Source organism: Leuciscus leuciscus (genome assembly GCF_965113295.1).
Source record: "Leuciscus leuciscus genome assembly, chromosome: 20".
Taxonomy (NCBI): Eukaryota; Metazoa; Chordata; class Actinopteri; order Cypriniformes; family Leuciscidae; genus Leuciscus; species Leuciscus leuciscus.
In genome coordinates this window covers 20,560,406-20,584,316 of record NC_138744.1, presented here as the reverse complement: position 1 = coordinate 20,584,316, position 23,911 = coordinate 20,560,406, and the positions used below count along the sequence as shown (strand labels likewise).

Sequence of the window (23,911 nt, the reverse complement as noted above, 5' to 3'; positions counted from 1 at the left end):
TATATATAGAAACAATATAGAAAACTAGAGGTAATTTCATTCAGGTGATAATTCGATTATGCACGCATGCACACAAATCGAATGTCCTCAGTGGTGGCTTTAACACCTTCCAATAATCACATTCATCTCCCTCTGTAACTGACAGGAGCCTGGCCATGTTTCCATGGAAACAAAGAGCAAGGGGAAGAGTAGCCACACCCCCAGGTTGGGCAAAAGAGGGTGTGCAAGACTGAGTGATTCAAGTAAGAATGTTTTGTTGCGTGATGTTCTAAATACAATGAAGTGCTGCTCCACATAATCAGCATTCAACCATAATCACCTATTAAATTGCAGGCAGCAGCAGTGATAGTGATGGGGCGTCTCTCAGTGATGAAGATGATGAGTTTGATGAAGGTCATGGATTACCTGCCAAAACACCATTAACAGCTTTCCTGTCTTTCAAGCAAGAGGCAGAAAAGAGAAGAGCCACTAATTCTCCAACAGAACCTAGTGAAAAGGTGAAGACCTTCTAACTACATTCACATTTACCATGTTTCATAGTGATGGTGATTTGGTGGTGGTAGTATTTCAGCAGACCCTTAGCTCTACAGTATGGCACGTCCTGATTATGCTGAGTTAGAAGAATAATATGCACAGTATGCCTGTGTCAACATATTTTGTTGATCCTGGAACAACATTCCTGTCTGAAAATTTTATCGTAACCATATCCCTACCCCTAATCAGCAGCTATTGCGTTTCTCAGGAGCGAATTACCCTCCTCCATCCCCAGCTCCTCCTCTCGTCTAGTCAGGATTTGCCATTCTGATTCTTCTTGAATAATTTCTCGAATTATGGTGTATATTAAAATATGACATTAATGATATCTGATACATGTTGGTTCTGTTCTTTTTTACCCTAACGGGGGTTATCGCTGCTCTCCCTGCTCTTATCCATGATAGGCTGCATGGATGCGCAGGGAGTTCTCGCCCAGAACAGAACCATACTCATCTTTGACTATAGTGGTCCTGACAGAACTTGACATAATTGGTTGATTAGAATGTTGTTTCAGAATCAACAAAAGATGTTGATCCAGGAACATGTTGCACTTGGTGAAATCAGGTTCTGCCTACAGTATGTATTTAACTTTGGCACATATAATTCACAGTTTGTTCTGTGATTATTTATGAATAATACTTTAAATTTGGTTATTACTTTTCAAAATTAGCAAAATTGAAAAAATGGCAGAAAAAAAGACTTACATTGACGCATGGCCCCATGTCAAACTTAAAGACCTCATTAGACCTTAGTCAGGGTAGATGCCCTGGAATGAGGCTGGAATGGATAGATGTAAAGTCTGTAGCTACTTAAATTATAGTACAGCCGCAGCCTATTGAACATACCGTACTGTACAGCTCCATTTTCATTAATTTGCTGTCCTTATGTGTGTCCTTAATCACCAACCATTGTTATTTTTATAGCATAATATAATATAATAAATATAATATTTGAGTATAATTGGGTTCCTATCAGGCACGTGCACAGGTAGGGCTCAACAACATGTGCAGAGCACATGCCCTTTTTGCCCTTATACTCTGAAGTGCCCTTTTTTTTTTGGTGGTGGTCAGTTTTTTTCTTCTTCAATAAATCAATGCTATTGGTCATCCTTTACTGTCTGTCTGTTTATACAAATATTTAGCCAATGAAAGCTCTTAAAAAGAGCTCGTGTAAATTTTCTTCATCCTCAAACTGTAAGTAAACTGATAACTCCGCCCCCCTTTGAGACTGAATGAACTGAAATTCCACAGCAGCTCAAGTATTTTTAAGTATAATAAATAAAACATAAAGAGCAAAGATCAGAACATTTAATGAACAAAACCGGGTTCTGTACATGGCAGACAGGGGAGAGTCGTCGAAAGCCGGGCGATAAAGGTCGGTAATCGGAATCAGTCTGAATCAGAAACGAATGAGACTAAAATAGCAGACAAATCAAATGAAAAACTAAACCGTGCGAGCGAGGCTACATTAGTCACATTAGAAAATGAAGTTGTAGGTTGTGTTTGAATAATTACGTAGGCCTATCTTATTTAGCAGAGGTAAATTAAACGCAATACTCACGTATCCTTGCTCGATGAAAAATGAGACAACATAATGAACCCAACGGGCGGTTGAAATTTTCTGATTTTCGCGCTTCAGGGCAGTGACGAGTAAATATTGATGTCCAGTGGTTGTCAAGACACAAGAGGCACAAACTTAAGCAATGGCCCTGAACGGTGGTTTAATGTCAACATTGTGACAACGCTGTAACAACCTTCACCACACAACGTAGTGTTTGTGTTTGCTGGGTCGTCACCTAGGTAACATATATTTTTAAGAAATTTCTTCTTTGATTTATGATTGCTGATACACTTAATTTATTAACATTTAATCATGTTATGGTAATAATATTAAATTATGGTTAATTCAAGGCTGTTAATGTGCACGTATTCGCTATCTAGCAAATTTTTTGAATCTCTGCTCGTCTTCACATGTATAAATGTAGTAAAACCCTTTAGGGCTAAAGAAGCCCTGAAACCCTGTATATTTATATTATTATTATGGTTGTTATTAATAGTGAATAAATCTAAAGATTTTGAGACTATTATTTTGTGTTATTGAATTTCTCATGAAGATGTGACCATTTTTTCCTTTTATGTAGGCTTACTAAATAATATTAATATAAAAAAGATGGGTGCACATTTTATAAGTGCACATTTATTTTTTAATAGTTGAGTAAATATGAAATGTGTATTTTCCAGGTGACAGAGTCTCCATTGCTGTCTGTGATGTCCCACCTCCTGAGCTTCCTGGAGCAATATTCCCACCTGCAACAGCTGCAGCAGCAGGCTGATCAGTACCGTCTGCAGCTACGCAGACACCGTGCCCAGCACCGGCGGAAGATGAAGGCCCTTCGTACGTCCTACCGCCAGCGCCTCAGAGACAAGAACAGTGTGATTAACAACCTGGAGGAAGTGATCGCTCAGCAGCAGAGCCCATCACCTGAAAATGAGGGTGAGACCTTTTGAACCTAAATAAATCACAGAATCTCATTGTGAAGACTTTAGATGTGGATAATGATGAGTTTAATATTAGATGCCTCTTTATGTACTGTAACTTGACATTCATTGATTTTTTGGAGGCTGCCTTTTACCTTAGGCAGAAGAACCTGATTTCATCAAGTACAACATGTTCCTGGATCAACATTTTTGTTGATCCTGGAACAACATTCCATTCACCAATCAGATTTTAGGGAAAAGTTTACAGTTCATGTCAAGTTTAGGCTTACAACCAGAGTTAGGTGCTTCTACATCACTGCTATTCACTTATCATTTTCCTCTGATTTTAGGGGTAACTTATGGGTAGGATTAGGTTTCGGGGTAGGGATATGGTTACGACCAAATTTTCAGATAGGAATGTTGTTCCAGAACAGGGGTGCCCAATCCTGCTCCTGCCGATCGACTGTCCTGCACAGTTCATCTCCAACCCTAATCAAACACACCTGAAGCAACCAATTAACGTCTTCAGGATCACTTGAAAATTAAAGGCAGGTGTGTTTGATTAGGGTTGGAGATGAACTGTGCAGGACAGTCAATCGGCAGGAGTAGGATTGGGCACCCCTGTTCCAGAATCAACAAATTATGTTATATACCCAGGAACTGGTCTAACTCGGCAATATCAGGAGGTGCATCTGTTTCTGTCTTTGCTGTTTGGTCTGTCCGAAAGATTCAGCCTTTACGTTAAAAGAATGTTTCTGAATATTTAGACTTACATTGTATACATGTCTGTCAACCCATTTTTATTTATTTTACAAACTGTGGTACAGATTCGAATTATTCTTACATTATATAGCTTTGCCCAGCTAATAGGAAACTTTCTCAGAACTTTAGCTAATGTTCTGGCAAGGTTTTTCAAAGTCCTGAACAAATGTTCTTTCAGTAACATTACAGTTTTTTTTTGTTTTTTTTATTGCTAACAAGCATCGGTCAATACTGAAGCCACATTTTCAAAACTCTTCATGCAGTCTGCATTACCAAGATGAATCTTGGCCAAACAGTTAATCTCACCTCAGACCAACAAAACACTTTGGGGCGGTTTCCCGGACCGAGATTAAGCCTAATCCTAGACTAAAATTGCCCTTTAAACCAGATTAACAGAAATCTGCTTTCTCAGTCAAGGCTTTAAATAGTCCTAGATTTAGTTTAGTCCAGAGTTTAATAAGCTGATTTCCTGGAGGAAGACTAGAGTTACTCCAGGACTAAATCGAGGCTTAAATTAAACCTACCAGGAGGCAGGTTTAACTTCAGATTAACATTGTGCTTCAAAGTGGACACGTGTATTACTTGGATACACACACACACACACACACACACACACACACACACACACACACACACACACACACACACACACACACACACACACACACACACACACACACACACACACACACACACACACAATTTAATGTATGTGTGTGTGTATATATATATATATATTTATGAAGAGTTCAGATGCAAAAGCCTCTAAGTGCCATCTGAAATTTTCTTTTAGAATGATCATTTTTATCAAGCTTGTATATTTAAGTTCAGTAATTTCACCTAAATGGCAGTGAAAATTACCTATTAAATGTAATTTAACTGAAATTACTGAAATTAAATATACAAGCTTGATAAAAATGATCATTCTAGAAGAAAATTTCAGATGGCACTTAGAGGCTTTTGCATTTGAACTCTTCATATTTATATATATATATATATATATATATATATATATATACTACCATTCAAAAGTTTGGGGTCAGTAAGAATTTTAATGTTTTTAAAAGAAATTTTAGATTTTAGATAAATGCTTAGATAAAAGAAATTTTAGATTTTAGATAAGTCTTCTGCTCACCAAGGCTGCATTTATTTGATAAAAAATAAAAATAAAAAAAGTAATAAAGTAATATTGTGAAATATTATTCCAATTTAAAACAGCTGTTTTCTATGTGAATATACAGTAAAATGTAATTTATTCCTGTGATCAAAGCTGGATTTTCAGCATCATTACTCCAGTATTCAGTGTCACATGATCCTTCACAAATCACTCTAATATGATGATTTGATGCTCAAGAAACATTCATTATTATTATCAATGTTGAAAACAGTTGTGTACAATTTTTTTTTTTTATTCTTTGATGAATAGAAAGTTCAAAAGAACAGCATTTATCTAAAATCTAAAGCTTTTGTAACATTAAACACTACCGTTCAAAGGTTTGGGGTCAGTAAGAATTTTAATTTTATTTTTGGGGGAAAGAAATAAAAATAAATCAATACTTTTATTCATCAAGGATGAGTTAAACTGATCAAAAGTTACAGTAAAGACATTTATAATGTTAGAAAATATTCTATTTTAAATAAATGCTGTTCTTTTGAACTTTCTATTCATTTTTTTTTTATAATTTTGAAAATTTGTACACAACTGTTTTCAACATTGATAATAATCATGAATGTTTCTTGAGCATCAAATCATCATATTAGAATGATTTCTGAAGGATCATGTGACACTGAAGACTGGAGTAATGATGCTGAAAATTCAGCTTTGATCACAGGAATAAATTACAGTTTAAATATATATTAAAATAGAAAACAGTCATTTTAAATTGTCATAATATTTCACAATATTACTGTTTTTTTTTATTGTTTTTTTTATTAAATAAATGCAGCCTTGGTGAGCAGAAGAGACTTCTTTTAAAAACATTAACAATCTTACTGACCCCAAACTTTTGAACGGTAGTTTGTATATATTACAAACAGACTTCCAGCATTTATTTTCTTTTATTCCATAGCTGGTGTTTGCAGTTTATTTAGCTTGCTTAAAATAATTTTCTCTTGTTTAGTAATTTTTTTTTTTGATTGCAGTCTTTTTCTGATTCCATTGTTTCCTTGGATTTGCTTCTCAGTTTCATGCAATTTTAAGCTTTTCTTGGTTCATTCCATGTTTTACAGGCAACCTCTATCATGCTAATTCAGATTAGCACAGTTGGTTTTAAATTAATCTGGTTTATTTTAGTTCAGGACTCCATAGTCCAGGTGTAACTAATCCGTACTTAATCTGTGTTACAGAAAGCCATTTTTTAAGACACGATTAACTATTCTTGATTAAGGCCTACTCCTAGCTTAATTTAAATCCTGTCCGGGAAACCGCCCCTTTTTGTATGTCTCAAAATAAGCTCCTTCCACCATAACACTGGCAACAATTCTCATTCAGAAATCATGCATTTCATTCATAAAACACTGATCTTAAAAACACTAACAACAGGAAGCATTACATAAATCATGAACTTTTATTTGTAAAGTTTGAATGATTATTTTACAGCAGAAAGAATTAATGAGAAATGCAGCAATTTGTTTTTTTTTCTATATCTTTACATGTAGTGGAAACAACAACAACAAAATCCTGAAGCTATAATAATAATGAAAACAACAACAACAACATCAATAACATCAACAACTTGTCTAGTATAATCCCGTATGTGCAGTATTGGAGACGCAGCTGTGTCAAGAGGCCGTTCTGTGTTTAGTTTGTATGCTTTCTCTGTGTTTATATTGATTTCCTCTGGGTTTCCCACACAATCCAAAGACATACAGGACATAAACACAGGAAGTGCTCAAAATATAAAGTTTCAGACATTTCTCAGAGTAGCATAAGCTAGAATAGGAAGGGATTAAAGAAAAGTGAAAGAATATATATATTTTTTTTTTAAATTTTTATAATAAGGTTAAGTGCTCCCGGAAAGATGAGTTTTCAGCTGTCTTTTGAATGTTGTCAGGGATTCTGCATTGAAGGCGTGAAGCCTGGGAGATCATTCCATCAGCATGGAACAGTGAGAGAAAATGTTCTGGAGAGTGATTTTGTGCCTTTCTGTGATGGTAGCACGAGCCTTTCGCAAATTTACCAAGTGTAGGCTTCTGGTAGGGATGTAGACTCGTAAGAGCGAGTAGACCAATCACAACAGACTGGGCCATCTGACCAATCAGAGCAGAGGAAGCTCTCGAAAAGGAGGGACTTAGAGAGACTGAATCTTCAAACGAACCAGAGAAATTAGGTGATGTTCAATGTATATTATGAGAAAATGAAAGTGTTTTTGACTTTGGATGCATGTTGTAATAGACCTCCAAAACAAAATTAGGAACCTTTAATAATAGCACAATAGGGGCACTTTAAGTTAGAATGTTTTGAGAATCTGGCCCCAGATGATGTCATTGTTTGTTTTTGGATTCAGAATTTTGTTTGACGTCAATGCGGGAAGAGATAATGACCTGTTCACATCATGTGGACAGCTTAAAATTGTACTTTAATTAAATGAGAATACTGGGAAAAAGTGCCAAAAATAGCAGATTGACGGTTTTAGAAACTGCACCTGGCAGTGACCTCAGAGCTATATGGGGCTTCTGGACTCTCTGGCGGTCTGTTTCTCCTCAGACAAACATTGCGTGTGTTTAAAATGCACGTCTCTTGCACTAATTCAATGTCAGATGTACTTGGCTTTGTGGTGTACTTGCACATGACTCTTAATGATCAGGATACTAGAATCTAAGGAGCTATATTAAGCCCAAAGGTGTTTGAAAAAAGAAGGTCTACACTACCTGGCGAAATATATACATTCCCTTTCATCCCTTGCACATTCTGCATAATTACATCATAACAATTCTGGTTGGTTGATGACACTCCAAAAATGCTCACAAACCCAAACTGCAATAGCAATTATCCTGTTTCTTGAGAGGTAGCAGACAGAGAAAATGTACACATCCCTCCTAAAAAGAACCAGCATTGTTAAAATTTATACTAATGAAATATATGTAAAATTAATTTAAATGTTGTTGCACAAAAAATTTATTTCCATCAAATGAGAAAAATAGGTTGTTATAGCTATATACCAGCAATCTGGGCTATGCTATCCCACCAAACCTTGACCCATTCGTCATGACACCCACATGTCTGCAGACATTTTCAATTAATCCATTAGCTACATGAAATACAGATACCGTATGAATCATATTAATCAGATGGGTAATTGACTTGGGAATAAATGTGTTTGTTGCTCATGAGACGTCAATGTCTTTTATTAGCATGTAGTAAAAATACCCATTTGCCCGGATGGTACATCTACAGCACTTGGCATGTTTCTCTGTGGCTCACAGAGATGAATAAAACATTGTGAGAGCTGCTTCTCTTACAAATGCAAGTGTACTTACAAACTAGCACAGCTGAACTTCACGTGCACTGCTGTAAGATACTATATAAATCCAGTGTACAGCCGAGGGGAAATTCAGCTTTAAACACGAAAGCATAAAATGAATAGACCATGCTCTCCAGATTTAAGTTTTATTTAATGTGAGGAGGAGAACGATGAAAAAAGCACAGTAGGAAATCGGGTTCAAGGAGTGTCAGTCAATTATATACTGTTTAGTGTTCACTGTACAGAAATATTGACCACAAAATCATTCAGAATCAAATATCCCAGCCAACATTTATTGGTGGAGCCAATTTAGGCTTGAAATGGGCTTGAGTTACATGTGTTCCATGTCTGCCCATATCTGAATTATCCCATAGCTCATTCCCATATTGTGCCTACATTAATCCCACCATGAAATGTTGTCTGGAATTACAGAAAGTTGTGTAATATTTTTTGTTCAAGCCTGTTCCTCCATCACGTTTGTTCCACATCACGTTTGCGGTGGCGTCCCTGTGTGTCTCCATTCATCCTCCCCACCAATAGACTTGCTCCACCCGAGACTGGAAGCTCATATCTGACGCCGCCTGCCTCAGTAATTAGTGTACAGCACAGGAAAAGACAGCAACTCTGACTCGGCATATCAATAATAAATGGCGGGAATCTAAATAAAATGTTGCAGAGCAGTTAGGCTGCCAGGCACGTTGCACAAGTTTTTGAATTCAAAACTCGGGTCTTGAGTCTTAAGCTAAGCTAGAGGAAATGTGTGTGGCTCAGAGGCTGCTTAATAGAGTTTTCAGTTATGTTCCTTACATTTCTTATTAGAAATAGAAATTAGAACAGCACTATTGTAACAAATCCACTGGGAGGCGAGTTTAATGAACCTATATGCAGCTTTATTTACCAAACATAATCCAATACAAAATAAACAAAGACTTGTCTTGCCAAGCAGCGGTTACTCAAACAAAGCTAGACAAGAGACAATGGCCCTCATTTATCAAAAGTGCGTACACCAAAATTTCCAGCGTACACCTGGCGTACACTCAAAACCACGGTGACTTTGAGATTGATCAATATGGACGTTGGCGTACGGCACGCTCAAATCCTACGCCAGCTCAGGAGGTGGTGTACGCACGTTTTGAGTTAGTGCGGAAATGCGCAGAAAAACAATTCCTAACACCACAAAACGCACTGACAAACTAAAAGATATGATATATTATGACCCACTGTAAAAAAAACAACAATATAGTAATTATAAACTTCAGTGTTTATTTTTGTGCAACATGGACTTCAATGTTTAATTTGTGTGACTTTACCAAAGCATTTGATTTGTAGGCATATGTATTCCTTCAGTTGCGAGCCTGTGCGCTTTACCTGACGTTTCAAGCCTTGTTTATACTTTCGCCTGGCTCCAAGTTTCTCTTCTTTGCCGTCTTCCGTGTGTCCATGGCGTAAAATGAGGGCGTGGGGGAAGCGGAGACTTGAATATATAGGGGCCTGTTATTCTAATGACGATCGTTTTCAGCCGCGGCATTTATCAAAGGCAGGTATTGCGTACACCTGGATTTCAAAGGTACGCACAGCTTCATAAATCAGGCGGTGAGAGGAGTGTAAGCATAATCTTACGCCAACATATACACCTGTTTCTACGCAAGAATGATAAATGAGGGCCAATGGGAGAATAAGGGATATACCATAGATATCCATATAAGGCTAGATGTCTTAAGGCGGAGTCTCGAACGGCATCACCGGCGGCCATCTTGCCACAGGGAAGCTTTCTGGCGAGCTCTGTGGTATCTGAAGTAAGGTGAGTGATCAGCACAAACACAAATCCTCTTATCTCGCTGAAATCTTGACGGATTTACAAACGGTTTGGTTTCTTACAAACTAACGTGGCTATAATTCTGAATGCTGGAACATGTTGAAATTGCAGATTTTCTTAATTATTCATATATATGCAGTGTCATAACTACATCTCTGACGTTTATAACAAACCAAACCGTTTGAAAATCGGTAGAAAATTGAGCAAGTTATGGTTATTTAAAAGTACATGCACCATTAAAACACAATGTTACGAGTGAGCGAGCTCCCTGTGGCAAGATGGCCGCCGTGTGCGGACGTCGACCTCCATTGGCCAGCAGCGCGGACGAGACATCTAGCCTTTATTATATGATATCTATGGGATATACTATATACTAAGGACTAATGATATAACAAGACACACCTGAAAGCAATGAACACAATGAACCATTAAGAACATGACACATGAAACAAAGGAACCAATCAAAACATGACACGAGACCAAGAACCAAAGTGCACGATCATATGAGGGTAAGGGAATCACATGACAAAACCAGGAAGCAAAGGTGTGCATGCCATGTCGTAATTAGCATAATTAAGAGATTTCAACTTGTAAAGAGCCTTCACGTTGTCACAGTGTTGTGTTATGTTCCCTGGTGTACACTAGAGGTTCCCTTCCCCCACGGTGTCATTCTCATTAGGAAGAGCATTTCCCACAATCCTTGTCTGCACTCATCACTGTTCATTGTACCCAGCTGTTCCCCATCATGATTGTTAGTTCTGTGTGTATTTATACCCTGTCTGTTTTAGTGTTTGTTACGGAGTCCTTGTTATTCGTCACACCACTTTGAGGTCTGTTTTCCGCTCTGTCTTGCCTGTTCTTGTTTTGTCTCTTGTCTGGATTGCTTTATGGATTTTGACCCCTGCCTGGACTGTTAATGAATTACGGATTTCCCTATTAAATTACATACTGCACTATTGGATCTTCCTGTGTTTCCTTGAGTGTGGATCGTGACACACGTCCTCGTAGTGCTCGTAATTACAACTTGTAAGCTGGGAATTTTCTGCAAGCTCCTGCTTGTACCACATGACCGTTGTACCACCTGACTTCTGCAGATTCATTTAGGTGTTGATAGTGTTGACATAAAAACGCATAATTCCCAGTCCAACGACGAGAATAAAGCTCTGAATAAAACGTTTCGTAATTTCCGACATGGCATTAACGCAGCATATGACTGTGAGAATGCATACTGCATATAACATACATGAACAGAAGAGCAGAAGCCAAAACATATGATACAAATATAAAATTTATGTTAATAGCAAAAGAATCTGATGAGAAATGTTTGAATTTTTGTTAAAATCTTAAACTTTGAGCCGAAATTTAAATTGGCAACTTTGGATGGAAACACAGCTAATAACATTTATTGTGCCTATACAGACACAGAGACAATTACTCAAGTTCCCCTTCCTCCAAAAGCTAAGTTAAAAAGACATGTATTCAAATGAGACCTAAAAACCTCTATAGATGGAGCCTGCTGAATATGTGGAAGATTTAGGAGCTACTACTGTGAAAGCTCAATCACCCTTTGATGACTTCTTAGAACGAGGGAGTACCAACAACATTTGATCTGTCAATCTCAGCGTCCTAGCCGATGTGTAAAATCCTAAAAGGGTTAGTGATATAAATTGGAGACATGTTGTGAAGAGCTTTAAAAACCAATAATAAAATCTTAAAATCAATTCTATACTGAATAATTTTTCCTTTGAGAGGAACATCAGGCAGTGGGAGTTCTCTTTTGATGCAAAGAGGTCCACTTCTGCATCCCTGAAAATGCTCCAGATCATGCAAACCGACTGGGGGAGGATTCCCCACTCCCCACTCTCCCACTCCCCATTCCGGGACAGCATATCTGCTCCCGTGTTCATGGAGCCTGGTACGTGGACCGCTCTCACTGAGCAAAGATTGTACCGGGCCCACAGAAGGAGGCGGCATTCCAAATTTTTTAGCAGATGAGACCTGAGACCCCCTTGGTAATTTATATAGGCTACCACTGACATGCTGTCTGATCGGACCAGGACATGGTGCCCCTTGAGTTCTGACTGGAGCTCATTGAAGGCCAGAAGTACTTCCATCATTCCCAGGCAGTTGATGTGCCAATTCGTCATCGGTTCCATCCAGGAGACTACTTTCCTTCTGGATACTGAGCCCAGTTCTACCCCCAACTGATACAGATGGGGCCATTTCCAGGGCACCAGGGATTTGGTAAAACCATTATTCACCCTGAGAATGAGGTGGCCTTCACGCCACACTTTAGATGGGACGTGGGCCTTCTGTGTTGTAGTGGCCGAATATGTAACAGACCCAAGGGAACTATTGAGGAGGCTTCTGCCATGAGGCCCAGTAGCTTCTGAAACATTTTCAGGGGAAGGATATCCCCGATTCTGAAAGATGCCGCTAGCCTCTGAATTTTCAGAGAGCGCTCCACTGGAATCCAGTGGAGTCCAAGACCTTCCAAGTGGCTGAGGTGCTAAGATCTGTGCGTGCATAGTTTTTCTTCGATTGGGCTAAGAGCAACCAATCATCGAGGTAGTTCAGGATGAGTACTCCCAACTGTCTCACGGGGGAGAGGGCCGCATCCAGACATTTTGTAAAAGTCACGGAGCTAGGGACAGTCCGAATGGTAGGATTGTATATTGGTAAGCCACTCCTTATGCCAGATGAACTAGCTTCTTTTGAAATTCCATTCTAAACGGTCATGCCATGTGTGTGTTTGTGTGTAGGTGAGTACATGCTACCTGCATCATCTCCGGTTGGGCTGCATAAGTTGGTTCAATCTCTATGCGGGCTGCAGGGAGAGAGGAGTCAACTGAGAGGAGAGCTGCGATCGCTTCATTCACAGCTTGAGCAGAGAGAACGAGATCGCCACACTAAAGTGCTGGCCTTCCAACAGCAGGTGATGAGCATTACTCATCCAGTCACTCATTCTATACATTCATACTATCATTCAACCCACAACATGTATTCATGCAATCAGTGATGCTTTCACATTCAGAGTATTTAATTGCACATCTCCACTTATTCCTCTCTCTACCTCACCAATGATCATTAAAGCATCTCTTTTTTACCTTTATCCAGACAGTAATATATAAGTCTGCATATTTCATCCATTTAGCTACCTCTCCATCAGTCTATTCAGTTTCATCCATCCTCTTCTCTCATTTTTCTTTCCAGACTTGCTAAGCTGACACAATTGATTTTCTCCCTGTAGATTGATGACCTGAAGAGCTGTATTGAGGAAAGAGAAGAGGAGCTGTCCAAACTCAGAGTTACATCAGTAAGTGCTCTGCATTTGAAACTGAGCACATTAAAACCAGGCCAGACAGCCACAAAATGATTCGTGACCAAGAGCTAATCTAGGTTGTTCTATCAGACACTTTTTTTCCAGGTCAGCTGTGACTTTTTTCTGTTTTTTTCTTTCACCAGGGAGTAACAGATTCTGAAAAACGAGTGCTTTGCTTATCAGCAGAGAATGAGAGTTTGAAACACAGCCTCACAGTGACGCAGGGTCTTCTGCAGCAGCTGTCGGTCATCCCATCCCAGTCCAGCTCTGTGCTCATCAAGGTGAGAATGTCTTTTAATGCATTGGGTACAGTAACTGATGACAACGAAACTCATATGACACTCCTGACTGTTGTCTTTACTCCCTCTCTTGTGACATTTTCAGTACGCCTCACCTCTGTGGCCCATAGACATGTGCCCTCAATCACTAACCATGGGCATGCACATATTTGTAAAATCTGCAAGAAAATGTTCTACATTTAAATTTTGAAACAACTGAAACTATATACTCCCTGTGGTCTTTGAAACAATTTGATAAGCCTTTTTTTTTTTTTTAAATAGCCTATATAATACACTGTAAAAAAGGATCTTTTGAATATACTTGAAAATTCAATTCAACATGCATTCAGATTTTTTCAGCATACATTCAGATTTATTTTTTAGAGTGCATGCTCTTTAACATGCATTCAATACATAAACAAGATTTCTTGTCCAACAAATCTTAAAGCAGTAATTATGGTAACCATATATAGTTCTATAGGGCGCTTGTTGTTGAGAATGTACATAGAACTCAACACTTGACACACAAACCCTTAAGAACGGTGACAATCAATAAATGTAAAATTAAGAGCTTAACATCAGAATGTGACACAATGTGACACATGTAACTAACAATAATGACAAAACAACAAAAGTCAGCAAACAGCAAAACAATAATCATATAATGGTGCAATGCATGCTGGGAACTCCCATAACTTTTTAATACAATGTTCAGATGACTGTGTTTGACTAGGAGGGACAACATTTGGGGGACTTTTGTTGGTCTAACATGGGTTTTATGTAGTTTCAAGTAATCCACATTTTCAAAAGATCCCATAACTGGAAAATATGTAGCTTTCTTTACAGTGTAATGAATGAAATAACAAAAAGTATAAACATTTTCTATTATTACTTTATATTTTAAATAAAATACAAAATGCAGCCTGTGAGGTGCAGTTGTATATGGACATAACTGAACAAAATTATAAACGCAACACTTTTGTTTTTACATTATTATTAACATATACTATTGTACCCTACAGGAAAATGAGAACTTGCGCAGTCGTGTTCTGCAGCTGGAAAGTTCACTGCAGCAGCGGGCAGAGCAGCTGTCAACTCTGGAGCACCAGAAAGAGCAGAGTGAATGGAGGAAAGCAGAAGAGCTCAGGAGACGAGAGGAGAGTGTGAGAGATCTGCAGCTTGAACTAGAAAAAGAACGCAACAAGGAGCCTGTGGTTAAAGTAAGAAAAATGCAAGAATATTGTTGTATTTTTTATCCCGCTGTAACCTATAAATCATTCTCAGACATATCCATAATCTGCTGCAATTAAATACTGCCCTTACCTTTTAGATTAAGGATGTAGGATGTTGATTCAGGGTCCTCTAACCAGTTCAATCTTGAATTCGAATGCACTGGGCGTTTGTCAATATTAATATTCCATTACCAAAATCATGAAATATTGATAGGGAAAAATTACTCTGAGACTTATTTAACAAATTTTACGAATCACCACAACATGATTTCTTTTTATTTTAAAAGATTCAGAATAATACAAAGACAAAAATTCCAAAGGCAAAAATAACAAACACTTAAAAGTCTTAAAGAAGATATTTGCCCGAAATGCGCCCCGAAAAAAACTCTTCAAGGCTTTTTATACTAACCCTGTTTTTTAGGCCGCCTTCTAACTATGGGCTGTCATTATAGTACAGTTAATTCCCTTATAAGGAATTGGGAGTGCAAGGTCAAACCCTACGCCGAACCATCAAAGCCCTCTCAGGTGCAGCAGAAGAAGCAAGTCGATGGCTTTGGGTGAAAAGGGGAGACTCCAACTGGGCCCCTAATATTACCTGAGGCATTGAGGGGTTGAAAGCAGAGGGGGGCACACCTGGGACGCCAGGTGCTGCCGATGAGCCCTCTGGAGGTGTCGTGGGCCTATCATTGAAACACCGGAGAAGGAGGGTGCCCACCTGATGACCCCGATGAAGCAAAAAAAACCCATTCTCATCCCACTCAACCACCATCACAGTGAGGAAATTACACCGATGGATGCATCGTCACCACTCATACCTCAGGTCTTAAAAATGGGATTGTTTCACCTAGTCCTAAAACATAACTGATCATCTGGATCCACCCAGTGACTGCTGTGAAGAGAGCAGCTGGCAACTAGGGAAAGACCTAGCGACAGCCTGGAAAGACAGCTGACAGGCGGGAAAGACCCCACCGGGCCTGCCCCAGGTTAGCTCCCTGCGGTAGGAGGGACTTGGCACTATTAGTGTACAGGTCCCACCCATCTCTGGCTACAAAAAGTTCAATGAAGAAAACACCCCCAGAGTCAGCGAGAGCGGGGGAGGATGATGACTCACTGACAGATTGCATGGTTATTGACCCAGGAACGAAACAGACAACGAGAATGATGATCATTAAGACACCTGAGATGACAACACCTACACCTACTCCAGGAATTAAGCTCCAGAGTTGTAGATGTGGTTGGACCAAGGAAACAACCTATGCAGGCTTGAGAAGACACCAAGGCCTCAAAAAGTGCTTGCTCTCAGAGCAACAGGGAACTCGCATTGACCGGTACTTCTTACGAAGCAGGTCGAATAAGTCAAGTGAAGTTCAGCAGCAGGATCAAAACCAAAGTCTGCAGAACATCAATCCCCCTGTTCGAGAGGAAGATGAGGAGCCAAGCATAGTGGTGCCCAACCTGCCGCAGCCTGCAACTGAGAACAAGATTCAGGGGCGAAAACCACAAGTCAAGTGGCCAAAATCCTGTGAAAGGAAAGAGTGGGAGACGATTGACACAGACATCAGTAACCTCCTGGGACAATTGAGGGGAACTGCAGTCCGGAAGTTGGAGCGTATGGGAGACCTGATTTACAACTATGGTGCAGAGCGCTTTGGGATGGTAGAAAAGAGAAAGAAAACATCACCCACCCAAACAAAGTCCAGGAGACAGCAGGAGATAGAACGGTTAGTCAAGGAGAGAAGGCAGCTGAAAAAACAATGGTGAAAAGCTCCCGAGGAGGAGAAGGAAGGAATCAACCTGCTACAGGCAGAAATTAAGAACCGACTGGCAACCTTGAGGAGAGCTGAGAATCTGAGAAGGAGGCGTAAAAAGAAGGAGCAAGAAAGGTCAAACTTCTTCAAAGATCCCTATAAGTTTGCAAAAAACCTTTTCACAAAGGAAAAAAATGGCAAACTCAAAACATCAAAGAAAGATCTGGAAACTTACCTCAAACAGAGTCTCACTGACAGCCAGCATTGCGGACAGACAACTCTTCCACCCGAAATGCCACCGATACATTCCCCAGAACATCAGATGGACATCAGCCCCCCCAGGTGGAACGAAGTGAAGAGAATTGTACAGCGGGCTAGGGCTGCACCCTCCCCTGGGCCTAATGGAGTCCCATACCGAGTTTATAAGAACACACCAGATGTATTACGCTTTCTATGGAGGCTGATGAAAGTAGTGTGGCAGAAACAAGCAATTCCAACTGCATGGAGGAGAGCAGGAGGCATCCTAATCCCGAAGGAAAAGGATTCTGTGGACATCAGCCAGTTCCGCCAAATCAGCCTCCTGAACGTCGAAGGCAAAATCTTCTTCAGTGTAGTGGCTCGCAGGCTGACAGCTTACCTGGAAAAGAACCACTTCATTGATACCATGGTGCAGAAAGCAGGGATTCCGGGCTTCTCTGGTTGCTTAGAGTATTTAAACATGATATGGAACCAAATCCAAACCACCAAAAAGGATGTAAGAGATCTCCATGTTGTGTTCTTGGACCTTGCAAACGCCTTCGGATCAGTTCCTCATAATCTCCTGTGGACTGCATTCCACTATTTCAGCGTCCCGGAAGTAATCACCCGCCTTGTTAAATCTTATTTTCAAGACCTACAACTATGCCTGACAACTGATGAATGTGCCACAGCATGGCAACGAGTGGAAATAGGAATAATGGCGGGATGCACCATCTCACCTCTAGCATTCACGATGGCTATGGAGGTCATCATCCGCGCATCTCGGTGGGTAGTAGGAGGTCAGAAGCTCAAATCTGGTCTTCGTCTCCCTCCCATCAGGGCTTACATGGACGATATGACCATCCTCACCACAACCAAGGCTTGTGCTAGGCGGTTGCTGAACAAGCTACAGGATAACATCCAGTGGGCCCGGATGGAAATAAAGCCAAGCAAGTCCAGGAGCATCTCAGTCGTCAAGGGGAAGCTGTCAGAACAACGGTTCTATGTGGGCAAGGAGCCTATACCAACAGTGGCAGAAAAGCCAATCAAGAGTCTTGGACGTTGGTACCATGCCACCCTCAAGGACACAGAGCAAGTTGACCAGCTTACGAAGGACACCATATGCGGCCTTGAGAGTATTAACAAGACCAAGCTCCCTGGCAGGCTAAAGCTGTGGTGCCTTCAATTTGGGTTATTACCCAGGCTGATGTGGCCTCTTACCATCTATGAGGTCCCAATATCAAAGGTAGAAAAGCTGGAGAGGGTGGTCAGCTCATTTGCCAAAAAGTGGCTGGGACTCCCTAGATGCTTTACTAACATCGGACTGTATGGAAGAGGCATCTTGGAGATTCCTGTTTCCAGCCTTGCAGAAGAGTTCAAGTGCTCCAAAGTAAGGCTGGAAATGACACTAACAGAGTCCTGTGACCCATGTGTTTCCAGAACAGCTCCTACACTGGTGACTGGAAGGAAATGGAACCCAGCGGCAGCTACTCACCAGGCAAAGTCAGACCTCAGGCACAGAGACATCATTGGTAATGTGCAACAGGGGAGAGGAGGCCTTGGCCTTGGAGACAGTAGACCATCGTGGCAAAGGGCAGCTCCAGCTCAGCGCCGACGGCTGGTTGTTGAGGAGGTGCGTCGGCACGAGCAGGCAACAAGGTGTGTAAAGGCTATCTCACAAGCCAAGCAAGGACAATGGACGAGATGGGAGGGAGTTGAGAGGAGAAAGTTATCCTGGAGGGAGTTGATGGGCATGGAAGCATTTCACATCAGCTTCATCTTACGTGCAACGTACGACGTCCTGCCTTCCCCCTCAAACCTCAACCAGTGGTATGGAGAAGACCCGACATGCCCCCTCTGTCCATCCCCTGCAAACCTTAAACACATTCTGGTTGGATGTAAGACAAGCTTGTCACAAGGCCGCTATACCTGGAGGCACAACCATGTCCTGAAATGCCTAGCAGCTACCTTGGAGTGCAGACGGTTAAAGATCAATGCCCTGCCTCCTCCATCATTTCATCCCTTATACGCAAGAGAGTTCATCCGAGAAGGTACAAAGACAGCCAAAGTCCAAACAACATCGGACGTCGGCCAGCTTGGAAGGGCTCGAGACTGGAAGTTGGTGGTAGATCTGAACCAAAGACTTCACTTCCCTTCTGAGATCGCCACAACAAACCTCAGACCAGACCTTGTGCTCTGGTCCTCCTCACTCCACATTGTGTACATAATAGAGCTTACCGTTCCCTGGGAGGCTGCTGTGGAGGAAGCATTTGAGCGCAAGAGCCTTAAGTACACAGAGTTGGCAGCTGATGCTGAGCAACGCGGATGGAAATCCAAGGTCTGCCCAGTGGAAGTCGGCTGCAGAGGCTTCGTGGGCAAGTCAACCATCAGGCTGCTTAAGGAATTGGGAGTGCAAGGTCAAACCCTACGCCGAACCATCAAAGCCCTCTCAGGTGCAGCAGAAGAAGCAAGTCGATGGCTTTGGGTGAAAAGGGGAGACTCCAACTGGGCCCCTAATATTACCTGAGGCATTGAGGGGTTGAAAGCAGAGGGGGGCACACCTGGGACGCCAGGTGCTGCCGATGAGCCCTCTGGAGGTGTCGTGGGCCTATCATTGAAACACCGGAGAAGGAGGGTGCCCACCTGATGACCCCGATGAAGCAAAAAAAAAACATTCTCATCCCACTCAACCACCATCACAGTGAGGAAATTACACCGATGGATGCATCGTCACCACTCATACCTCAGGTCTTAAAAATGGGATTGTTTCACCTAGTCCTAAAACATAACTAAGGTAATACTTGGGACTTATCCTAGTCCCTTTATTAACATAAGCTTGCAAAAGTACATATTCAAATGATCTATTTCTTCTTTCACACTTGCAGCATGCAAGTTCTATGCAGCACATACACAAAAGCTTTATATGGTAAGTTCCTCTATCGCAGCCCTCTTGACCTTTCTCTAGCTTCACACATTTTCTATGTATGGAGCAAAAGATGTTCAAAGTCCCTTTAAAAATACATGTGGTCTTAACAACCCTAAACATGTCGTGTCCAGATTGCTACACACACACACAGTACACTTCTAACAATGACCCTTAAGTTTGCAGGCCAAGCTCAAACTAGGCTTTAAGTAATTTGATCTTGTCCTGCAAATTCAACACATCTTCATTTGAACAGTTTATCCCATTTTCGACCATAAAACTATTTGCAATGTGTATTATTTTTTTTATCGTTCAGTTTGTCTGATCATTTTTATTAACTTCTGTGCACAATGAATCAGTTCGTTTCGAGGAAGTTGAGCCTTAGTGGAAGATCTTCGCCACGGCTTTCTCTCCTTCTTCTCCGCCTTGCGAGCTCTCTTTGCGTTGTCCCTCTGGAGGTGTTCAACTATAAGATCGTCCATAAAAATCTCAACCTTGTCTGTGACATTAACATTTCTTATTTCTGTTTCATCTTCATCCGTTACATTCAGTGCATTCAGCCAGTCTTTAATATATACAATTTCTGGGGAGTTTTTAGAAGGTTTTTCAGAAGAAGATTTATCAGAAAAATTCATAATCAATTGTTCTCCAATATTTATTATGATATATATATATATATATATATATATATATATATCATATATCCAAATTTATATGAACTTAAAACCTAAAAAAAAGCCACAACATACTTGATCAAATAGATTTTTAACAGATACACACACACATACACAAAAGATATATAGGTAAGTATTTAGTGTATTACGAGAAAATGGACCAAAAATACTGATGATTTGTCTTGCACTCTGGGGTATAGTATTTTTGTCCAATCTTTAGAATGAGAATCAATAGTAATAAATCATCTTTTTTTCCCTGTCTTCTAGTATGTTACCCAAACCGTTGCGGTGGAGTCACCTTCAACTCTGCGTCAACTATCTGAAGCCAGACAACAGAATGCACAGCTTTCTGGGAAGCTAAGCAACCAGAGCGAACGATGCAGACAGTTGGAGGAGAACATCAGACATTCAGATGAAGTCAGCTGCAATTTGCAACACAAGGTTTCTAAGCTTTATCCATTTGTTTTTATGATTGTACATACTGTATAACTTGAAGATAAAGATCTTAACAGCCTATGTCGATGGGATCTCAGATACAAAATTCATGAATAATACAGTCCATGTCAGAACACAACTAGAAAACCTCAGCTCTTCTAAAAAAGCAATGGCTCCACAGATTGCTGCATATGAGAGGGAGATTGGGACCCTGAGGGAGGAGCTGCTGAAGGAGATTGGACATCTTGAGGAAAAGAAAGAGGCAGCTGTAAAAGCGGCAGCCAGCTGCTCTGAGGAGCATCTCCAGAGCCTGCAGAACCAGTTCATAAGTGAGTTTACTGTATATACTACCAATCTTAATAGATGGTTCATGCCTGTTCTTTAAAAATTGTTTTGGTGATTTCATGTTTTCTGATCTCTATAATCTTCCTTGTCTTGAATGGCACACTTGATATTGACTATAGCAGGGATGGGCAACGTCGGTCCTGGAGTGCCGCTGTCCTGCAGAGTTTAGCTCCTCCAACCCTAATCAAACACACCTGAACAAGCAAATCAATGTCTTCAGGATTACTTATGCCAAAGCCACTTGAAGGCAAGCCTGCAACCTTAGCCGTAAAAAGCGTAATGACAGATAACACTGCGGTACGCAGGGAAGGATACAAGGCCATTTTCTTTATGTTTGTCGATGGAGGAGAGGCTTCACTACGCTGAATATAACTGTTTTTGTGAGGAAATAGCTTATCATGTGATGAATTGACTGCCCATCGGCTAATCTTCAGCATGTTCCCAGCTAACACAGTACGTTGTGATGACGTCGTCTGTTAGTCGTCATTTGGTCAGCGTGACATTACTTTATGACAACGTTGTGGTAAAGTTCCATCTTGGCTAACGTTCGTCGTGGGCACGTCCTCCGTCGCTAGTTTATCCCATGGAGAACGTTGTAGAGACGTGGTCCACTGGTCACAAGATAACTTTTAAGAAAATTGCATTACAAGTATTATCCTAGAGATATATGCCATTTGGATATTATATGGAACATTTACTTAATTCATCAAAGATTTTATTAAGTTATCTGGTGACCTGGACCACGTCTCTACAATGTTCTCCTTGGGATAAACTAGCAACGTCTTTTGAGGATGTGCCCACAACATTTCTGGAACAACATTTCTGGCCAAGATTATAAAAAATTGAACTTTACAACGTTGTCATAAATATAAACATTAGCCTATATAGGCCTGTAATAGAACTGATAAACTCAAACATTTCATTCTCTGCTGTAAAACCTTTTAAATTATAATAGGGAATTGTGTATTGTTTTCAGTTAATACATTTAGGGATCACATGTAACGGAAACCAATACAAACCCCTATTAAATTCTAAATAGAAGATGGCCCAAAACCACACTGCATTCATTTATCAATCAGCATTTATTCAGTGTTACTTTGTACAATTACTAAGCCAATACATTTTGAACATTAACGATTTTTTTAACCATGTAAAGTGTTAACAACTTATGAGTACGGAAATTTAACACGTCAATGAATTAATAAAAAGCATAATCAATGAATAATATAACCAATTATAATTTTTTATTGAAAAAAGTGTATTATCATTAGGGATAGATTCAGCAGTTTATTTATTATTAATTTTATTTGCAGAAAATGCCATGTATAATAAAAGTAAAGAAGCTACAGAAGAAGTTGAAATGCAGAAAAGAGAAAGAAGTATATACAGAATATAATTTCTTAGGATAACAGAATTTATGTTTTTGGATAACAGAATTTATGTTTTAGGTTTACATATTCATTGAATATTGCTCATATAGCGTCACATACATTTGAATGTCAAAGCCTTCTTAAAATAAATTAAATGAATAATTTTTTTTACATTTGATATAATAAAAAGAAGGAAAAAACAGATGTATGGTGATATAGGTAAAACATTATGTGGGGAAAAATGGATATGAAGTTATTTAATAAGCTTCCTCACTTCACCTGTGTTCCTCTCTGGCAGCAGCTTTCTTCAGAAATGTTGAAATCGTGGAGCTTTCCCTCTGTTGTTAAGGGGTTATTTTGTCGCTGCTAAAATAATAGAGCATTTATCAATATTTGTTTACCGTGAAAGATCAAAACGCATTTGAACTAGTTTCAGACATATTTTTGCGCTCCGTGTAAGTGACGTCATCGATTAACATTCGAGTAGCTTTCAAACCCTGGAGCGGCGCAGAGTTGCCATGGAAACGGCGCAGCAAACACAACTTACAAGTAGCAAACTCCCTCTCTCGCTGTTGTTTTCACTGCTTTCAGGTGAGTTTAGTCTCTAAAATCACACAAATAATACACACAACTGCTCCTGACACTTTTCTTACGTGTTATTGACACACATCTTTTCAGAAGAGGTAACGTTAACGTTAACTGTTAGGCTAACCTAAACTCTTGTTTATAAAAGTTTGGGCTTTTATTTTATCACGTCTTTATGTGTAGATGAGATTTTTTGTTATTTTTGTAAAGGTTTTGCTGTCAGTTGAATGGGTTATTGGAAGTTGGCTAATTTATTTAACAAACTGATATTTAACATAAATGTATGTGCTGTTAATCGATGACGTCACTTACACGGAGCGCAAAAAATGTCTGAAACTAACGTTAGTTCAAATGCGTTTTGATCTTTCACGGTAAACAAATATTGATAAATGTTCTATTATTTTAGCAGCGACAAAATAACCCCTTAACAACAGAGGGAAAGCTCCACGATTTCAACATTTCTGAAGAAAGCTGCTGCCAGTGAGGAAACAGGTGAAGTGAGGAAGCTTATTAAATAACTTCATATCCATTTTTCCATGTTTTACCTATATCACCATACATCTGTTTTTTCCTTATTTCTAAATATTCATTTAATTTATTTTAAGAAGGCTTTGACATTCAAATGTAAGTGATGCTATATGAGCAATATTCAATGAATATGTAACGTTAAACCTAAAACCTAAATTCTGTTACCTTAAGAAATTATTTTC

The 23,911-nt window shown here is 39.8% G+C and overlaps 1 protein-coding gene across 1 annotated transcript in view; it reads left to right on the top strand.

The window, feature by feature from the left end:
- Positions 1-23,911, top strand: part of LOC309483891 (kinesin-like protein KIFC3) — a 33,238-nt gene that overhangs the window by 910 nt on the left and 8,417 nt on the right. The window contains exons 3-11 of the mRNA XM_082149972.1: positions 146-242; positions 334-497; positions 2,775-3,027; positions 12,815-12,987; positions 13,303-13,368; positions 13,518-13,655; positions 14,675-14,872; positions 20,734-20,907; positions 21,083-21,230. Coding sequence (XP_082006098.1) covers positions 146-242; positions 334-497; positions 2,775-3,027; positions 12,815-12,987; positions 13,303-13,368; positions 13,518-13,655; positions 14,675-14,872; positions 20,734-20,907; positions 21,083-21,230 — 1,411 coding nt within the window. The remainder of the gene's footprint in view (positions 1-145; positions 243-333; positions 498-2,774; positions 3,028-12,814; positions 12,988-13,302; positions 13,369-13,517; positions 13,656-14,674; positions 14,873-20,733; positions 20,908-21,082; positions 21,231-23,911) is intronic.